At 36.8% G+C, this 17,671-nt stretch overlaps 7 protein-coding genes and 1 non-coding gene across 9 annotated transcripts; 2 read left to right on the top strand and 6 right to left on the bottom strand.

Annotated features, from left to right (window-relative positions):
- Positions 1-814: 814 nt before the first annotated feature.
- Positions 815-949, bottom strand: T25F10.9. The gene has a single exon (NR_068963.1). It is a non-coding gene; the product is annotated as an Unclassified non-coding RNA T25F10.9 (non-coding RNA).
- Positions 950-1,907: 958 nt separating this feature from the next.
- On the top strand, positions 1,908-4,191 carry dbl-1. Its single transcript, NM_072308.8, has 8 exons — positions 1,908-2,345; positions 2,396-2,494; positions 2,584-2,655; positions 2,704-2,994; positions 3,044-3,149; positions 3,228-3,343; positions 3,535-3,605; positions 3,658-4,191. The coding sequence occupies exons 1-8, from the start codon at positions 2,058-2,060 to the stop codon at positions 3,710-3,712; spliced, it is 1,098 nt and encodes a 365-aa protein (NP_504709.1). The 5' UTR covers positions 1,908-2,057; the 3' UTR covers positions 3,713-4,191.
- On the bottom strand, positions 4,183-6,234 carry T25F10.4 (Neur_chan_LBD domain-containing protein). The gene is made up of 10 exons (NM_072309.3): positions 6,093-6,234; positions 5,825-5,961; positions 5,557-5,773; positions 5,303-5,380; positions 5,118-5,255; positions 4,974-5,055; positions 4,757-4,925; positions 4,640-4,715; positions 4,355-4,425; positions 4,183-4,311 (listed from the first exon to the last, which is right to left on the bottom strand). Exons 1-10 carry the CDS (start codon positions 6,204-6,206, stop codon positions 4,215-4,217), a joined length of 1,179 nt encoding a protein of 392 aa, NP_504710.1. The 5' UTR covers positions 6,207-6,234; the 3' UTR covers positions 4,183-4,214.
- Positions 6,235-6,239: 5 nt separating this feature from the next.
- Positions 6,240-8,845, bottom strand: bbs-8 (Tetratricopeptide repeat protein 8). The gene is made up of 9 exons (NM_072310.7): positions 8,665-8,845; positions 8,261-8,442; positions 7,985-8,141; positions 7,720-7,940; positions 7,516-7,603; positions 7,279-7,461; positions 7,063-7,235; positions 6,654-6,829; positions 6,240-6,597 (listed from the first exon to the last, which is right to left on the bottom strand). The coding sequence occupies exons 1-9, from the start codon at positions 8,788-8,790 to the stop codon at positions 6,383-6,385; spliced, it is 1,521 nt and encodes a 506-aa protein (NP_504711.2). The 5' UTR covers positions 8,791-8,845; the 3' UTR covers positions 6,240-6,382.
- A 695-nt stretch (positions 8,846-9,540) lies between these two features.
- clik-1 (Calponin-like protein OV9M) lies at positions 9,541-12,505 on the bottom strand (the record flags this gene model as incomplete). Of its 2 annotated transcripts, NM_001028987.4 has the most annotated exons (7): positions 12,142-12,505; positions 11,230-11,378; positions 10,904-11,175; positions 10,682-10,855; positions 10,505-10,628; positions 9,877-10,228; positions 9,541-9,824 (listed from the first exon to the last, which is right to left on the bottom strand). In NM_001028987.4, the coding sequence occupies exons 1-7, from the start codon at positions 12,223-12,225 to the stop codon at positions 9,759-9,761; spliced, it is 1,221 nt and encodes a 406-aa protein (NP_001024158.1). In that variant the 5' UTR covers positions 12,226-12,505. The 2 variants fall into 2 exon arrangements, with proteins under 2 accessions (NP_001024158.1, NP_001368068.1); NM_001380677.2 differs by lacking the exon at positions 10,682-10,855 and having other exon boundaries at positions 9,759-9,824; positions 10,505-10,551; positions 10,968-11,175; positions 12,142-12,288.
- Positions 12,275-12,559, top strand: T25F10.1 (uncharacterized protein; the record flags this gene model as incomplete). Its single annotated transcript, NM_072312.5, has 1 exon — positions 12,275-12,559. The coding sequence occupies one exon, from the start codon at positions 12,275-12,277 to the stop codon at positions 12,557-12,559; it is 285 nt and encodes a 94-aa protein (NP_504713.1).
- An 847-nt stretch (positions 12,560-13,406) lies between these two features.
- Positions 13,407-15,518, bottom strand: srh-30 (Serpentine Receptor, class T). The gene is made up of 6 exons (NM_072313.6): positions 15,280-15,518; positions 14,734-15,073; positions 14,452-14,685; positions 14,162-14,240; positions 13,663-13,776; positions 13,407-13,615 (listed from the first exon to the last, which is right to left on the bottom strand). Exons 1-6 carry the CDS (start codon positions 15,459-15,461, stop codon positions 13,542-13,544), a joined length of 1,023 nt encoding a protein of 340 aa, NP_504714.1. The 5' UTR covers positions 15,462-15,518; the 3' UTR covers positions 13,407-13,541.
- A 464-nt stretch (positions 15,519-15,982) lies between these two features.
- On the bottom strand, positions 15,983-17,608 carry ZC404.16 (uncharacterized protein). Its single transcript, NM_001269140.2, has 4 exons — positions 17,452-17,608; positions 17,125-17,401; positions 16,887-17,056; positions 15,983-16,424 (listed from the first exon to the last, which is right to left on the bottom strand). The coding sequence occupies exons 3-4, from the start codon at positions 16,936-16,938 to the stop codon at positions 16,342-16,344; spliced, it is 135 nt and encodes a 44-aa protein (NP_001256069.1). The 5' UTR covers positions 16,939-17,056; positions 17,125-17,401; positions 17,452-17,608; the 3' UTR covers positions 15,983-16,341.
- Positions 17,609-17,671: the final 63 nt, after the last annotated feature.

Consider the following 17,671-nt stretch of genomic DNA (forward strand, 5'->3'; position numbering starts at 1 on the left):
TGAGAAGAAAACATTCTTGAAGTTGCGAGCAACTTCTTGCTGTCCGTGAAGACCAACCGGTCGGCTCTCATGTGATGTAGGCTTCTCATTTTTTCATTCTTCTTTTACTCGTCACACATTCCGTTCCTAGTTTTTTTTTGTATTTTTCTCATATTGAGAACGAGTGTTCCGCTCCCCAAAAAATATTGTCAGTAGTTGCTGGAACTTTTGCAAGAAATCTGTATAAAATTTTTTTTGAATACAGATAATTTTCCTGGAATTTTTGATAACATTTTTTCTTAGATTTTTCTTAGATGCTGTCAAGACCTAAAACTGAGTTTAAATTATATCAAAGTTTCAGAACTCAGAGCTTCAGAAAAATTTAGGTAACACCCCTCAACGTTGATGAGCATGTTAATTTTTGTAGACTTTTAAAATGTCTTTTTTATTACCCTGGAATCGGATAACGGTTTTTAGCAACCTGAATCCTACAATACTTGCTAACCTGGTTTAGAAAACAAATTTGGAAATGCTGTAGATTTCCTATCATTTTTATGAACTCAGACAATTTTTTTGTCGTGAAATTTTGCAAATTAATTGGAAAATTGAAATGAGCGAAATTGAATTACAAACATTTACGTTTCTATAATTCCCAGTAGCCTCCTTGATTACCATACTGTTTGCCAAATCTTGCAGACCTTCCAGTTTTCTCACGCTCACTTCCCTCATCTCACTTTTTTCTGTAATGTCCGTCTTTGGGGTCTTCTTGCAAATGTTTACCAACCAAAATCTGCAACTCAAAGCTTTCCCAAGCTCGGTGCCGACGAGTGTTAAAGGGGGCAACCTTGCACAATCCCTCGGGATCAATTCATCATTAGTGCTCTGGAACTTTTTTACTCGGGTTGAGCAGCAGCAGCAGCGCAAAACTTATCATAACCAAAAACGCCTTCTTTTTTTGAGCGCACCGCCCGCAGCCTCCCCCTCTGTGCCGAATTGTTGCGATTTGTGTATATGTGTCGAAAATATGAGAAGAATGTTCCCAAAATAGATGGCGTCTACAATATGCCAACGGTTCTGCTCAGGCTCTAAATCGCTGCCAATTTTCAATTGATTTCCATCTTTAGTTTCACCAACTGTGTCTATACATTGAAATTCGATTCTCTCATTTCATTCTTCTCAATCCTTTACATTATGTTGCATTTTTCTTCCTCTTTTTCTGAAAGTGGAGCTATTGTTTTTCACACCCACTCGATGAATCTGGTGGGTGTTCCTCTCCTCCCCCTCAACGTCACATTTATATGTCATTTTTTGAGCTTTTTTAAGCAACAGTGGTAGTAAGTTGACAAGAGGCATTTCGAAAACCCGTCTTTTGCATTTTTGGATTTATGAACTTTTTTGTTCTTCTCGTCCTTTCATCAGTCTGCAAAACAAGTCTAGATGTCTGAACGCAGTTCTTGGAAACAATTTTAATCTTATTTTCATACTGGTTGCTTGACTAGATCCAAGTACAGCTAGAATTCATTGTTTATTGCATTATGTTTCTAAAGTTTAAAAATATACCAAAGTTCTAGGATTGTAACATTTCAAGTTTCAACCATTCCTTAATTGTAGCTTGATTCGTAGTAGAAATTAGTGGCATTTTTTAATGAGTTTAAAAAATACTTTGAAACTTTGAAAAAAAAACTGTCTATTAGAGGACATTCAATAATTATTTTTAAAAAATGTGATACCGTCTTTCTCTATTACACTTGCATCCTTTTTTTTTACACGGAAAATCTTTAAAAACATCTGGAACATTTTTCTTTTAAATTTTCTACAAATTTATTTTATAATTTACAGAATTATAATGTTTTCTTTGGGTTCTATTACTCTCTGTCATTGTATCTCAAATCATTGTATCTTTAAAAAAAAATAGTCCGACTTTTCAGCCTGATTATGCGCTAAACAAGAGGAGAGTCGTCATCGGCGAGCCCCCCGCAAATAGAAGTCCTTGTCCTGTCCCGTTTCCCTTTTTGTCCAATCTGTTTCCACATTCCCTACGATATGTCCAGTGGCTGCCTGATGCGCCCAACTCAACTATGAACGACTCTGTGCGGACAACTACAACGATTTCAAGCACAAAATCCCTTGTTCACAGCTTCCAACTGTCCGCCATTCTCCACCTCTTCCTCCTCATCTCCTTCACACCAATGTCTGCTGCTGCCGATCAACACGCGTCCCACGCTACCCGACGCGGTTTGCTTCGGAAGTTGGGACTCGAGCACGTACCTGTGCAGACTGGTCCGAGCATTGATGTTCCACAACACATGTGGGATATTTATGACGATGATAATGATGTCGACTGGGTCAGACACTATTATCCGAAGGTGAGATTTTAGATTTAGCTTATACCCAAATACCAAGACTTAAATTTCAGGAGATTATTGAAGATAACGAAGGGTTCTTGTTGTCTTATAACCTCTCATTGGCTGCTCGAAATGCTCACAATGAAGAAGTGACTAAGGCTACTTTGAAAGTGAGTTTTTCTCAATTCTGTTTTTTTTTTCGAAAATGTTATTCTTATGCTCATTTGAACACCTTCCATCTGTAACTTGCCACTTTCAGCTCCGGTTACGACGCAACAACAAAGCGAGGAGGTCCGGCAATATTAGTATTTATTTTTTTGAAGATGATATAGTATGTAAATCATTTAGCATTTTTTTTTCTCACAATATGAAACTACAGAACAATGATCGATTTCAAATCGAATCTCGATCCGTCGACAACCTTACCGAATGGATCGATTTTGATGTGACCGCCGCTTTTTTGCGGCGAACAAATCGTATCAGTTTCTTCATCGATTTGCCGGAAGATGTGGAGATCGAAGAGACACAGAGCAGCTCACTGAGCTCATTGCCCTACGCGCGGGCTCAGAGTGCTCCGCTTATTGTGTTCAGTGACCTGTCCGAACCGTCCAGTGTGCGGCGGAAACGGAGTGCACAAACAGGCAACAGCGAACGAAAAAATCGAAAAAAGGTTTGTGATTTCTTAAAAGTAGAAAAATTGTTAATCAATTCTATTGTAGGGTAGAAAGCATCATAACACCGAGGCCGAGAGCAATCTTTGTCGGAGGACTGATTTCTACGTGGATTTTGATGATTTAAATTGGCAAGACTGGATTATGGCACCCAGTGAGTATTTTAATTGTTGTTTTAAAGTAGAATTAAAGATAATTAGAAGAAAAATTGAGAAATCGTATCAAATTTCAGAGGGCTACGATGCTTATCAATGTCAAGGCTCTTGTCCAAATCCAATGCCAGCTCAGTTAAATGCAACTAATCACGCTATTATTCAATCACTTTTACACTCTTTGAGACCTGATGAAGTGAGTTTTTAGAAGGTTTTTATTGATTTAGATGATGTTATTCATATATTTTTTCTTGTTCGAAAAAAATATGAGACAAAAATAGGTTTGAGTTTTTCAATTTGTTCATGCCTAACAACTTATTTTGAGGTCATGTAGAAAACTAGAAAAGAAACGACAAAACTTATTCCTCACCCTAAAATATTTTTCAGGTACCGCCACCTTGCTGTGTGCCTACTGAAACGAGCCCTCTTTCGATTCTCTACATGGATGTAGATAAAGTGTAAGTTAATCGAAACACTTCATGTCTTATTACTTCAAGATCTATTTTTTAGAATAGTGATAAGAGAGTATGCCGACATGCGGGTTGAATCTTGCGGGTGCCGGTGATACCCGCTTCTATGTCGCCATCGTCGTCGCACATTACCACTTTTTGTCATCTCCTTGTTTTTCCCTACCATTCATTTTCTTTACTAACTCCTTATTTTTTGGTGCAATGTGTCACGGGTCCTCATTTCTCACCTTCAACCGTTTTTCCTCTTGTTATTCTTGTCTTCGATTCACATTTTCCTTTTCTTCCCCGATGTTTGTCCATGTTTCTGTGATTCCTTCCTAATGTTCCTTTTCTCCTATTTTTTCCAAACCAAGAGCTCTTATGAAGACGGACAGTTTCTTTTCTTGTTTTCTCTAATTCTCTTCTTCCAAAAAATCTATCTCTCTTTTTCTTCTCACTCTCATCATTTTTCACTCGATTAGAATTGAATGTTCAAAACAACAAAACAAATTCAAAATATTTGATCTCATAGTTTTTGTGTCTGTATGCACTGATCCTTTTTTGTTTCTTTTTTAAATGAACATTTTGGTATTTGATTTTAATATTTTACTTAATTTTTTATTGGTAGAAAGTTGAAAATAGTACAAAATTAATTATTTGGAGAACTATGAACGCAAGAATTTCAAACCGACGGTAGGCGTTTAGCCACAGCTTTCTGAAAATTAAAATTAAAAAAAACAGTTACTTCGAATACCCACCGTCTCCATTCTGCAGAAGAATGCAAATTCAGAACTTCATTGAATGTAGACATTGTAAATTTTACTTCAGCCTGAAAAAATACCAAGAGAATTGTCATTTCAAAAGAAACACTATCATGATCACAGTATTTTCTTTTTTAGTATGGCACGCCACAACTTTACTTTAAAACGTTAAATCTCGGTTCATTTTGTAGATATCAAGAAACTTATAAATGCAAACTAATGAAAAATAAATGAAAAATGATTATCGTTTACAATTCTTTAATAGAGCAAACAACAACTCACCAAGCACATATCAAAGTTTGCAATTCTCGGACTTCGCATAGACTCGGCTCTTGCAGAATCCAATGCAGCATTACATCTGAAATTGTGACTTTCTAGAAATCTTCAAAAATTTCTTACTTTGATCTCTCTGTATCTAGACTAAATTGATCACTTGGCGATGGAAATAGTGGTGGAGTTGGATCAGATTCGATCGGACAGCACCTCAAGTGAAAAATAAAAAACGGAAGTAGTTGGTGAAGAATTTCAATGAAAACCTCCAGTAAAAGCAGTGTCATTAGTTGATAATCTAAAACAATTTGAAAGTAGGGTAAAAACGTTTTCAGTTCAAACAAACCAAAACTTGTCAATTTCCCAGATTTTGGGCCTTGACTTGCTGATACTAGACTGATAAGAAAACCACAACATAGGTAGAATCTCTGAAAAAATTGATTCGAATTATGTGAAACATCAAATGAATAGAATGATATTTTAAACCAACCGACGATGGCAAATTCCAAAATATTCTGGAAACTGGGAAGTATTCAAATATCATGGAAACATTCAAAAGGAATAATAAGAACATTCCAATTCGTTGGAAAGTCGGTGGACGTCGAGTAACACGGAACTCAAAGATTGCCTGGAACTAAGAATTGTATGATATATCTGTTTGGCAGTTTGGTATACCTGCTCGAATGATTCATTTTTATGAACAATCCACTGTACAAAAGCTTTGGAGACTTCAAAGTTCCAATATGAGTTGCTCTGAAACTTGGAATTTAACTGTAATAATTTCTTTCTGAATACTAGCTCAGCAAATTATGTATATTTTTCAAACATCTGACAGAAACGGATCAGAAAATTAGAAATATTTTTGCATGTCAAGGATCTTTGGAAAATATTGGACAAATACAAAAACTATGTTAAAACTGGAATCATACCTGTTCTTGGGCTGTGGAAACGAAATGAGGATTCAATGTCAGCTGAGATGAATTTCTGATGATTGAGGTAAATCTCAATTGAAACAGATGAGCATCACTCGGAAATGACGAAAAATCCAGTGATTTTTCGGATTGTATTATTACTGACCGGCTCGATCTAACATTTTGAATTTGATTCTCACGAGTCACGATACTTTTTGAAACATGGTGATTCTCCCTGAAAGTAGAAGTAATTATAATTTCGGGATTTATAACATTTATAATCTACAGGCTTTCAGTGATAATTCCAAACGCGTCGAGCTCGCTCCATGTGGTTAACTCTCGATTCCTGGGCTCTTTGCCCCGTTTTGTTTCCCACTCAAAACATATCTCAAATGAGATTTCCAGCGATGATTTTTCTTCATTCTGGAATTCATGAGTGTCGTCGATATGAAAAAATAAAACTGTAATATAATTGGAAACCACATTTGATGCTTATATTTTTCTAATGGTGAAAAATGTTGTCTAGTTTCATCCTACATCAAAAAAATCCCCACCAAACTAAGAAATTTGGGATGTTCAGCGATCACCAGAATATCAGTTCTTCCTGTTGAATTTTCAGATTTAATTAAAATTGCAGTTGTAGCTAGAAAAAATAGAGACCACCACATGATGTAAAAGGCAACGAATGTGTCACTCGTAACTGGGAGATATAGAATTTCATTCAGAAGAACGTCTTTTTGCTAACCAAAATTGGCGTATGCCATGTGTAAGAGTATCAAATGACAGTGACAACAAAGAGACCAAAGGTATGTACATTTCAAATATCTGTTAAATTATTCGCAAATTATATTGATTCGTAGAGTGGCTTCAAATGGTTCAGAATTTTTTTGCAATGCTCATGCTCTGGGAACGCTGCGAGCGCTTTTTCGATTAATTCTCGACATTCGTGGTATTTTCCTTGTGTGAATGAGACGAGACCCAGGTTGTAGTTTCCCTCAAACATGTACGGATTTTTTGAAGTCGCAGAACTATACAAGGAACGGGCTTCATCGATTTTACCTGCAAACCGTTATAGCGTTTAGCAGTGTTCTTTAAGTTGTCTACTGATATATTACCCTCTCTATGTTTCAGAATTCCAAGATTGACAAGAGATTCACTATGATCTGGATCATGAGAAAGAGCAATCCGAAATGATCTTGCGGCAGAAACTAGATCACCAATATCCACTAAAATTTGGCCTATGTTATACCAAACATCTGCCGCAACGTCATCCGTCATGGTGGATTGGGCCCTGAAATATGAAAAATTAATATGCGTGTATCTTTCAAATTTTCTGAACGTTGTATTCACAATGAAAAAAAATTGAGAATTTAATTATTGATATTGTCAAGTGGAAAAATTTCCAAACTCAAATATTTCTAGCAAACGACAATTTCCAATAGCCAAACCTTCAGATCTTTTTCGACAGAAATACGCTGTTGCACACACCTTGTTCACACTTTTCAATTGTCATCCAAAACCAACCTGAGTATAGACGAGAGCGCGAAATCAAACTGTTGAGCTGCCATGCAGCACAGCCCAATATTCAAGAAAAGTTCAGGCGACGAAACACCCATCTGCAGAATTCTTCTGTAGTAACGCATAGCGAGTTCAGGTTTTCCCCCGTAATAATAAGTAGTAGCAACACATGCAATTGCCTGAAACACTGCTGAAATCAACTTTGTCAAACAAAAAAGTCACCTCAATATTATTTGATTCTGCGTCAAGAACTCTTTTATACAACTTCACTGATTCGTCGTACTCTCCCAGCGCTTCCTGAACACGAGCCATTCCAGTTAGCATTGTTACGTTCTCTGGAAATACTTCGAGTCCGGCAGAATACGTTTTCAGTGCCGCCATTGGTTGATCTACTCGATTATATGCCTGAATAAAGAATTATTGTACGATTGGGTCTTAGTTCTGTAGAAAAATACCAACTTTTGATAGCAAAGCAAAGGTTTCAATCAATTTCTTTTGTTCCAGTGAAGACTGAAGTTGTTTGGTAGCGTCTTGTAGCATTCCCAGTCTCAAAAATAAATTGGAAAGATTAGTTTTCAATTTTTATAACTTGGAAAATACTCTTTTAGTTTTTCACGGCCTATGTACATCATATATGTATGTTACAAGTATACATATATATACCTCAAATAACATTTAGCAAGCTGATTCTTCCAGTAATAATCCTCAAACCCTGCAGCTTTGGACGCAGTTCCAGCAATCTGATGTGCCACCCTTATATCATTCAAATAATAGAACACATATTCAAAAAGTTGTCGATTGACTTGTGGATCGGCTGCGTATTTGTCAATATTGAGTCTTGCCAGATTTACAAATTCCCCGTCGGCTCCAGCTGCCATGGATGCCTGGAATGTCTCAAGAAATTCAATTAAAGGTTTTAATATGCTACCGTTCCGAGGCGCATGTTTCTTGCAGATGTGCTGCTCACAGCTCTTGCAGTTTTGGCTGTTCTTGCTGTTCGAACTGCTTGATCCATAGATCCTGACTTGAATGAGCTTTGAGGACGAACGACGCCAGATAATGGACGACCGGCGTTTGTTGTGGGTCTGGAAATTGTTTGAAAAGTTTAATTTGGATCAGGTTGTATTTTTGTATGCTCGTGTAAAAATCTCAACACTTTGACATCCAATTTAATGCTTTCAATTTTAATCTGTGACACGCTCACCTCAAAATTGGATTAACTCCTTTGGCAGAAGTCTTAGGTCTTGCAAAACTAGTTCCAGGCCTAGCATTCGGTGCAATCACATTTTGATCCAAAAATGTCTCTGCTAATCCCATATCCTCATTTTCCAACTCATCCACATATGTCGAATCCGACAAGCATTGCATTTTCAAAGCCCATGTTGCCTGAAAATAAATTAGAATATCAGATTAATTCTTTATCCAACACAATCCCTCATTTCTAAGCGAGAAAAGACAGAAAACTTGAAAAATCTTTGCTTCGTCTCGCCTACACAATATTACACATATTGCTATTGAGCTCACACACAACACATACACACTCTTGATTTTTCACTTTTTCTTCTTAGTTTTTTGGAGCTAAGCGAAGGGAAAAGTGCAAATCGATACCTGATCCAATGGGTTTTTGCGTAGAAGATTGGTACAGACGGCTTCAGCTTCTGCTAATCGATTCTCACGAAAAAGGCGACAGGCTTTTATAAATCCCGTGAACTCGATAACTGATTCGCCACTCATAGTATTGTGGCAAAGTTTAAGAACAAGGATCTTGTGTAAAGGGGTGTAGTGGCATATGAATAGACGTGTCGTTGCCATGGGTACAGGGCACGCGGCAAGAGAGTGTGCTTTCATAGGGGAGGAATAAGCATGCAAAAGATTATAATAGCGTCAGTGATTTCTTCAAAAAATCGACAATGAGAATTGACATGATAGTATCATACATTTGACTTTCGAAATTTTTTTATTATCCATTAATAATTAATCCGCGTATATGTAGAAGTTATTCAGTATTTCACGAAGAGTTAACTTATAATTTTGGAGTGCATATAATTAGATTGTGAGCATTTTTAATGATGAGATGGAAAAGTTTTCAGTGATATCGGGTTGCTATATGAACAAAGAGCAAAAAACAAATGTGAGTACTTTACGAGTATTCCAAGAAGCTACTTGGTTATATACTTTGGTCGATGTTATTTTGGAATACTTAAATACGAAAAAACAACACGGAATTAAAATAAAAACCTAATACATAGAAAGAATATTTTTGTTTGACTTCCAACATTATTACAGGTGAAAACTGAGTTTTTACAGCTTTTTGACTACAAACAAATATATTATAGCATTCTATTAAATAGTGATATTTTGTGTTTTAGACCTTTAAACTACAAGTCATTAAGAAAAATTAAAAGTAAACCCACCAATAAACCAAATAAATACAGAATTATAGCTTTAATCTCCCCTTATTTTAAGTTTTTTTTTTCAATTCCAGAAAATTCGATGCAATCAGATTCATTTTCTAATCTCGGCAAAACTAAATTGAAGTTAAAGTAACACATGGATGAAAGGCAAGGCTCATAGTTTTATTATAGTACAATCTCAAAAAAATTGTAAGAATTCAAAAAAAAAATAATTCAAAGAAAAAAGGATATAAAAAGCATGTGGGTGGAGATGATGGTTTTTTGGATGGATTTGAATGGAAGATGTAATTACCACATACGACGGACATACTCTCCGCGGACGTCACGTGGAGTACCGAAGGCAGTCATACCGGTCTGAAATTGTTTTGAGAATTAGTTGGAGCATAAACAAGAAATAATATTTTACCTGGTTAGCATGATCAGCCTCCTTCTGTCCTGTCCAGAAAGGAACATCCGGTCGGCGGGCGATATCAGCTGGCAGATCCTCGTGAGTATCGTCAGTGAATGGAGTGTACACCTGTCTTGGCTGTCCGAATCCGGTCTTTCCGGCTTGTGATTCGAGGAAGTTGACTCCCATCTGGTATGGAATCATTCCCTGTGATCGTTGGTCTTGAGCCTGCATGAAGGCGACGGTGTTGTTACGGAAGGCTCCGAATCCGGTCATACCGGCTTGCGAAGCTCCCTCCTTCCATCCAGAGGTCTGTCTTGAAAGGGTTCCTTCGTCGTGTGGCATGTCTCCGCGAACCTCGTCCTTGTACCTAGAATATGTTTAATTTTATAAAAGCGTTATATAGAAGTGTAAGTTCCAAATAGTATAAAAAATAAATTTATGAATTGGAAAAAAATAGTTTTTAGTTAAGTTTATGTTCTTACAAATTCAATTCCAATAGTAAGCCTCTATTCTGAGCACATTAAAAAACTCTAAAACTATTTCAATCGTGCCAGATGTTCCAAATACTTATTAGAAAATGTTCAGGCAACCTAACAAGGCTGTAATCCTATTTCACCAGAAACCAAATTTCAAAAAATCTTACTTGGTGATGTTGTGACGTGGCATACCGAATCCGGTCATACCAGCTTGGTTGGCAAACTTGTTGGTTCCCATCTGAAGGTGAATGAATCCTTGCGAGTCACGATCCTGGTCGTTGGTCCTTCTCACTGAAAATGCCAATTCATAAACTTTATACAATTATTCTCTGTTGTATACCTACCATCAACAATACGTGGCATTCCGATTCCGGTCATTCCAGCTTGAGATGCGAGCTTGTTGGTTCCAGATTGAAGTGGAACGATTCCATCGGAAGCACGTGCCTTCTCTTCTGGAACTTCTGAAGCTCCTCCGGTTCCCTTGGTCTTGTAGTTGACATCACGAACAGCTCCGAAGCCTAGAAAAAACAAGCAGTTTAAAATAATTTTGAAGGTTCAGATCTTACCGGACTGTCCCTTTTGGGAAGCGAATTTGTTGGTTCCGGACTGAAGCCAGGTGGATCCCTTGAGGTTGGCAATCTTCTTCTCGTCAGTGATTTCAGCCAAGTTATCAGACTTAACTTTGTCGATGACGTCACGGGGAACTCCGAATCCGGTCATTCCCTTCTGGGAAGCATACTTGTTAGATCCAGCTTGAATTGGGATAATTCCCTCGGATCTCATCAACTTTTCCTTGGTGTGGATGGTTGATGGCTTTCCAGATGAGTAGTTTTGTTGCCTAAAATTTAACAAAATAATTACTTTTCCTCGAAGTATTCAGTAAAATTCTTACTTTCTCAAAACACTCTGTGGAATGCTTGGAGTGAAGTTGACTTGTTGTCTTCCTGGTGTTGGACTCTTGAGAGACGCTGGTGGAGCAGCAGCTCTTGGGGAGGCAGCGGCCGGAGCCGGAGCTTCCTCCTCGGCCTCTGGCTCTTCAGCCTATAAATGTTCAATAAAACTCGTGTAAACTGAATGTTCATTTATCTATCAAATCTATATCTCACTACCATTATCATTCATTGTCAAACTAGAATCGAAAATTGCGCCGAATGGCGTCAAAGTTGTGTAATGCGGGAAAATAGTGAGAAGAATGCGGAGGTTAGGTGAGCAGTTTGGGGAGCTCCCTCACTTTACAACGGTGCCATCGGTAGAATGACAAAGGCATCGATGAGGAAAATATTTTCGAACTGGGAACTTTGGAACTAGGTAAGAACAAGATTTGAAAAGATACAAAACACATCAAGAGAAAAAAAAATAGGTGGGGGAGGTTGAAAAATAGTAAATCTCAATAGTAAATAGTAAAATAGTAAAGTCTAGTTCCAAAACGGTTACACTAACGAAGGACTTTTTTTACAAAAATTTAAGTTTACGAAGTGGATCTAATTTCAGAATAGAATAGTGGTGAATGCCATAGGGCTTAAAAATGCCTACCAGCTTGTGTGTAGGCATAACTCGCCGGAGAAACCTACGCCTACTTTGCAGTGAAATAATTTCAAAATTGTAATAGTTATAATTTACTCGCGGCAAAGTAAACTTAAGTCAAGTAAAAATACGCTTGCATTTTTGGCACGTAAGTCGGCATTTTTAAAGTTTTGTAGAAAAATACGGTCAAAATGGAATAAACACCACGATAGTGATAATTATTAGAAATATGAAGAGAATAAAAAAAATTTAAAGCCGAAAAATGGCAAAAAACGATTACCTCTGGCTCTTGGTTCTCGTCGGCGACTGGCTCGTCCTCCTCGATCTCCTCCTCATCTTCGTACTCGTCTTCGACGTCAGACATGATTGAAAATGCGATGTAGTAGTGATACGAGACCTAAACACGTCCCAGAATGAGGGCCAACTTGGGAGTGCCTTCGACGATCGCTCAAAGTAGGTGGGCGGAGTCTGCCACATCCTTCCCGACGGCAACGGTGGCGGCGGCGGGAGGAAAAGATATCGAAATCGAGAGAGACGTCGCCCACAATCAACCAGGAGGCATCTTCCCGAATGTAATATTCTTGGAATCTCTTGACTTCTCGGCGTGTTTCGTCGATGCTCACCAAGTCTTCGTCTCCGACGGAAGTGTAATGTTTCGACGATGGGATCGGCAGAAGAAGACGGGAAGGAAGAAGTGAGCTCTCTCCCGTGGATGAATGTGGTTCGGGGGCAGCTATGTAGACTTGGCATGAGAGTAAAAGAGGAGCAAAACAAGTGGATAGAGAAGAAGAACAGATAAAGAAGAAAAATGTTAGAAGAGCGATAATCTACGAAGGATTCCAGATCGAGTGAGAACAGATGCCAATCTAGATGAAATGTGGCATGCCGAGCGGAACAAAAAATACATGAAAACTCAGGGAATCCCTCGAAAATCCTATAATATTTCTATCTAGATGTAAGATGGAGGGTGTTATATGTAAATTTTGTGGTGTTTTGGTTTCGTAATTGAGATTTTTACAGGACAGAATATAAATATTGCAAGAATTACGTGATTTTTCAGAACTAGAAATTCCACCCAAGAGGGGCGTAATGATATCTACTTAATACCATCTCATTTCAACAAATTTTAGAATGCAAAACAAACACATTTAGAAAAGTCAATAATTACAGTATTAAAAGCTCTACATCATTTTAAAAATTGCCTATACCGCCTGAAGGCATGCTCAAGCTGAACGAATGCTCAAACAGTGTATTAGACGTAGTTAGTTAATTTTTTGTCTATAGGTTTTCCAAAATGTTGAGTTATTGTTGTTGTGGTTTCTTTTTTCATGTTTTCTGTTTTTCTTTCTATTACATACGTTTTTTTCTGTGTTGCTCCCCTTTCCCTTGCTGATCACACAATACTCGATCCCTGTCACTTAAGACTTTTACCCCCTTCTTCCCTCATCTCCTCTTGCTCTTCTCTGCTTTTTTGAGAGATCTTCTCGTTGTACAACACGCGGCTAAAACATGTGCATTCAATTTCTTTGTCAGCCGCAAAACGAGAAGTTTTTATTGGGATAACGTGGATTGTAAATCGTCTTCATCGTTGCGGAAAAGTGAGGGTGGAGAAAAAGTGATGAAACAAACAAATAAATGAGAATTGAATGTGCGTTTTTTTTTGTCATTTGATTTTTCAAGTTATTGAACAATTGAAGACAGTGTATGCACTTTGTTGCTTGATGAGTGTCGAGAACACGTCACACAGTTTATGACTGAAAAAAGATATTTCCAGGTATGATACGGTAGAAAGTTTTGTTACCCCATAACAGCTGTGCTTTCATCGTGCTGCGAAATGGCTTGTTGGATAACAGGTGAACTAGCGTGGTAGCTGCTCCATGACATAAGCCGAATATAAGAGATGCTGGGATTATCCCTGAAAATCAATAGATTTTTTACAAATGTTCCATCTTTCAGAATTGCTCTATTCGAATCAAACTTCTGATCAATTGATTTTAACCACTTAACAAAAATATTCGGGCAGAAAGCACATCAGCTAAAAAAATTATGATCGATTTGTTTAAACAATTTTTAAAATTTTCATAATATTATGAGTTTGACTGAAAGTGAGTGGAAAAACAAACCGGATAGCATTAATTCACATATGTCGATTGAAATCGATGTGCAGCAAAAACAGATGAATTTTAACACGGAACTGATAACCTAATATGTAAACAAATTTAGCTCTATTATTGCATAAAAGTTGCAAATAGAAATTTAATCATTCACGTAACCAAGCCGCGCACAAACCAGAAACTTACTTGGATCCGTAATCAAATTTGCTGCTCCTGCAAAAAAGACGGAAAACGGCATTATAACACATACAACCATAACCAAGACCTGTAAAATTTTTTATGATCAGAGCAATGGGTTTTCGAGATTATAAATATACCATTATTTAATGTCTAACTTTCAGTCTCACGCTACTTAACATGTTATTTAATAGTATTCTCACCGCAAAATAGGTGACAAATATCTGATTATCTAATATGTCTGATTCTGACCAATTTACTTTACTTTTTCTGTATTTTGACATTTAAAAACCAAATACCTGCAGTAATATAGTGCGCAAGTACGCTCTCTGAGCCTTTATCACTTTTTCTGATAATGAGTCTTTGGTTCGATGCAGGACAGCATAACATATCGAAGGAATAATAATGCAAAGTAATATATAAAATCCTATACACATAGCCGCACCAATTAGAAAAGAGTTGTAATAGGGGTTTCTTGGAGATGATACTATATACTTCTCAGACCATAGCATATCTGGAATGGTGTTGGAATTCTGTAATTATTACTTTTGAATTTAGAAGCATGGTATAGGTTCTCTCACCGCATAAAAACTCTTTGCATTTTGTTGATTTTCTATTGTGAAAAAAAGAATATTGACTGTTAACACTGCGCCAGTATACATCGCTACAGTACTCAAAATTCCAAACTGAATACATCTTGTATAGTATCGAAACGACATTGGGATAATTATTTTCATTCGATAAAATGTGATATGTGTAAGAATTCCCAAATTGATTTGGACAGAGAGCATCATCCCGTATAGCTGTATGAAAGGATGAACTCCCAGCCAGGAGAGAATGCCATCTGCATAAACTCCAATCACGGGAACGAACACCATTGGGCGGAATAGTTGAAACCCGTAGAACTCTTCAACAAGACATCTGAAACACAATACTGTCCTCAAATGTGTTAATGGGTTTTATCAAGAAACTAGTTGCAATGCTTTTAATTTCAAAATTAGTTTTCATTGGATTGAAAAAAATTAAGGATACCCAGTAAAATTTCTTATTATTAGAAGCCACATTCAATACTAGTATAATTTTGGGTTAATTTTGGCGACGTTCTTTTTCGTTGATTCATAACATACCCGAGAATATGTGCAGTTAGAATACATGTATAAAGTTTTTGAAATTGTGGACTTCTCTTAATAATACAGTAAATTGCTTCCGCATAAATTGGAACTGTGACTATCGGAATAAAATTTAGGATAGTAATATAAGTGGAATAGATATTCTTTAAATCCGAAGAATTAGCATTGATCAAATTCATATTTCTAGTTATTTCTAGCCAACTGGCGCAGTTCCTGGCTTTTATATTACCACAGCTGCAAGCACGTTATGCAGTAATCAACTCTCCTTTCATAGTGGGCAGCCATAACTCGTGTCATTCATAAATATTATTATACTGATATCCTGATATTTGAAAGCTTGTTCAAAAATGAATTTATATAGAGTTCAAAATGTGCTTTGTAGTGAGTGGGACTATGTAGAGCGAGACTACAAACTGAATTGCAACTCGAGTTGGCGGAGGGACACAAACATTTCGATCACAATGTAATAGTTGGGTAACCTTAATCAAAATTACTACGTCTATAAGAGAGAATAATCTGAAAGTTCATAAAATTCAAAAATATGTTCTCAATATACTTCAAATGTCGAATAAAAAAGTAAAGAGTATTTATGTATTTAATGAATGTTATTAAACCATCAGGATTAGTTGCTACAAACTGTTTTTGTTGTTATTTAAATATTGACATTTAAAAAATTGATTTTGATATTCGATGACAAGATAATTCATTTTTGCCAAATTTATTCAATTTCACCAAATTCAATGGAATATGGATATTAAATACTTATATTATGGAAAAAACTATAGAATAAATACAATACAAAATCACCACCCAAAAATCTCATTCTTTGGGATTTTTCAACTTGTCAATAACCTTGACCTAAGAACTCCTATCAAAAAACTAACACAAGAGCAATTGTAAAAAAGTTAACATAAAAATTGCAAATACGATACATAAAAAACTCAATGAAACTGGATAGGCACTAAAAGTATGATTATCATTTCAATTTTCAATTCATTTCCTTGACGTCCGATGATGTTGATGGGCCTGAACCATCTGCGCCGGTCCATTCACATCGTGCTACGAAAAAAACATAGCCTGCAGCATTTTTGACCAGCGGCGGATGAGTCGGCTTTGTGGTATTAAGCAATCCATGCTCTTCTCTGAAAAATTAGGAAACTAAAAATCGAAATATAAAACTGAAAAACCTCTGATTACTATGCTTTTCAGAAAATATTCATAACGTTTTTAATGTCTATGGAAATTAATAAAGTTGTGGAAACAAATGGCTATTATCCATGATTATTCATTTGATGGTTTTCAACAAATTTTATTAAAACTTTTTTGATCACTTAAAAAATCCTAATTAAGTTGGAGCCATTTTTTGAAGATTTTTTAAAGCTTTCTTTCAGAGTTTATGTGCGGGGCGTGAGATGTCAGTGCCTCTTCTACTGTCTACACTCGCTGGGCGATAATACTAAATTTCTGTTTTTACAGACTGAATGATTAATTGAAGATTAGAGTTTACGATTGTCACAATTTTGCGTGTGAATTTTGGAAATTTAAATGTTCTATTTGTGAATTCAAAATTGTTGTGTTCAAATATTCACTATTCGTCCACTCACCCTTTCGTACTCTTTTATATCTTGCAAGTGTTGACATTCTCTCGATTAACATATAATCCGATGGGGTGCTTTGGTCCGCTGATATTATGAATTGGTTGTTCACTTCATTCAGTGTCAAACTTCGTTTTCTGTGCGAATGCGCATTTTCTTCGTTCCTTCACCAAGGCCTGCTGCATTTTTTAAAATTCAACCGCTAGCGACAACCTCATATAAATTCATTCGAAAAAACGCAACTAACTTTTAGTTGTCCACGGGGAAAGGCCATCAACAGCGTGGTAGATCTGCCCTGCGACATGACAAGAGGAGACAAAGCATGCGAACGCTCCGATTGTCTCAATCAAAGGCGGTACATCCGGGAGACTAGTGTTCAGAGCGCCAAGCACTTCCAAAATGTCAACTTTGTTGTATAAATAGTCAAGAAGGTTAATCTTGTTCTGAGTCCATCCAACGTTGTTCGAATGCAATTTGAGGTACACTCCGACTCCACAAGTTTCCTCAAAGAGTTTCGGCTCAAACTGAAAACATACAAGTTAGAGAGAAGGTATCCAATTATATAATTACAAACTGGCAAATCGGTATCAACTCCACACTGCCTATCTGTTACTGCACTTCGCAGACGATTGTTGCCGTGGGAAAGATATACTGGAACTGGAGCATTTTCTGTGGTCACGTAGTCGTATAAAATGAGCACATTTCCAAATATTTGGTTGTCACGAGTCTGAAAAACAAGTAATTATTTATAAACCCAAAGAACAAACAATCGCCAAATTAGATCAAAAAAATTA

The sequence above is a fragment of the Caenorhabditis elegans genome, chromosome V (assembly GCF_000002985.6).
Source record: "Caenorhabditis elegans chromosome V".
Classification (NCBI taxonomy): Eukaryota; Metazoa; Nematoda; class Chromadorea; order Rhabditida; family Rhabditidae; genus Caenorhabditis; species Caenorhabditis elegans.

What these genes read in the sequence shown, in the direction of transcription:
- dbl-1 (NM_072308.8), top strand. Translation starts at nt 2,058, where the DNA reads ATGAACGACTCTGTGCGGACAACTACAACGATTTCAAGCACAAAATCC. An exon ending in TGACTAAGGCTACTTTGAAA is followed by an intron (nt 2,495 to 2,583) that starts GTGAGTTTTTCT and finishes TGCCACTTTCAG; the next exon opens with CTCCGGTTACGACGCAACAA. An exon ending in ATTTTTTTGAAGATGATATA is followed by an intron (nt 2,656 to 2,703) that starts GTATGTAAATCA and finishes ATGAAACTACAG; the next exon opens with AACAATGATCGATTTCAAAT.
- T25F10.4 (NM_072309.3), bottom strand. Translation starts at nt 6,206, where the DNA reads ATGTGGTGGTCTCTATTTTTTCTAGCTACAACTGCAATTTTAATTAAA. An exon ending in TTTCCACAGCCCAAGAACAG is followed by an intron (nt 5,381 to 5,556) that starts GTATGATTCCAG and finishes TCCAAGTTTCAG; the next exon opens with AGCAACTCATATTGGAACTT. An exon ending in AAAATGAATCATTCGAGCAG is followed by an intron (nt 5,256 to 5,302) that starts GTATACCAAACT and finishes TCTTAGTTCCAG; the next exon opens with GCAATCTTTGAGTTCCGTGT.
- bbs-8 (NM_072310.7), bottom strand. Translation starts at nt 8,790, where the DNA reads ATGAGTGGCGAATCAGTTATCGAGTTCACGGGATTTATAAAAGCCTGT. An exon ending in GAAACATGCGCCTCGGAACG is followed by an intron (nt 7,941 to 7,984) that starts GTAGCATATTAA and finishes GAGACATTCCAG; the next exon opens with GCATCCATGGCAGCTGGAGC. An exon ending in CAGAATCAAATAATATTGAG is followed by an intron (nt 7,236 to 7,278) that starts GTGACTTTTTTG and finishes GCAGTGTTTCAG; the next exon opens with GCAATTGCATGTGTTGCTAC.
- srh-30 (NM_072313.6), bottom strand. Translation starts at nt 15,461, where the DNA reads ATGAATTTGATCAATGCTAATTCTTCGGATTTAAAGAATATCTATTCC. An exon ending in CTAACTGCACATATTCTCGG is followed by an intron (nt 15,074 to 15,279) that starts GTATGTTATGAA and finishes ATTGTGTTTCAG; the next exon opens with ATGTCTTGTTGAAGAGTTCT. An exon ending in GAAAGCACAGCTGTTATGGG is followed by an intron (nt 13,616 to 13,662) that starts GTAACAAAACTT and finishes ATCTTTTTTCAG; the next exon opens with TCATAAACTGTGTGACGTGT.
- ZC404.16 (NM_001269140.2), bottom strand. Translation starts at nt 16,938, where the DNA reads ATGTTAATCGAGAGAATGTCAACACTTGCAAGATATAAAAGAGTACGA. An exon ending in ATATAAAAGAGTACGAAAGG is followed by an intron (nt 16,425 to 16,886) that starts GTGAGTGGACGA and finishes CTAATTTTTCAG; the next exon opens with AGAAGAGCATGGATTGCTTA.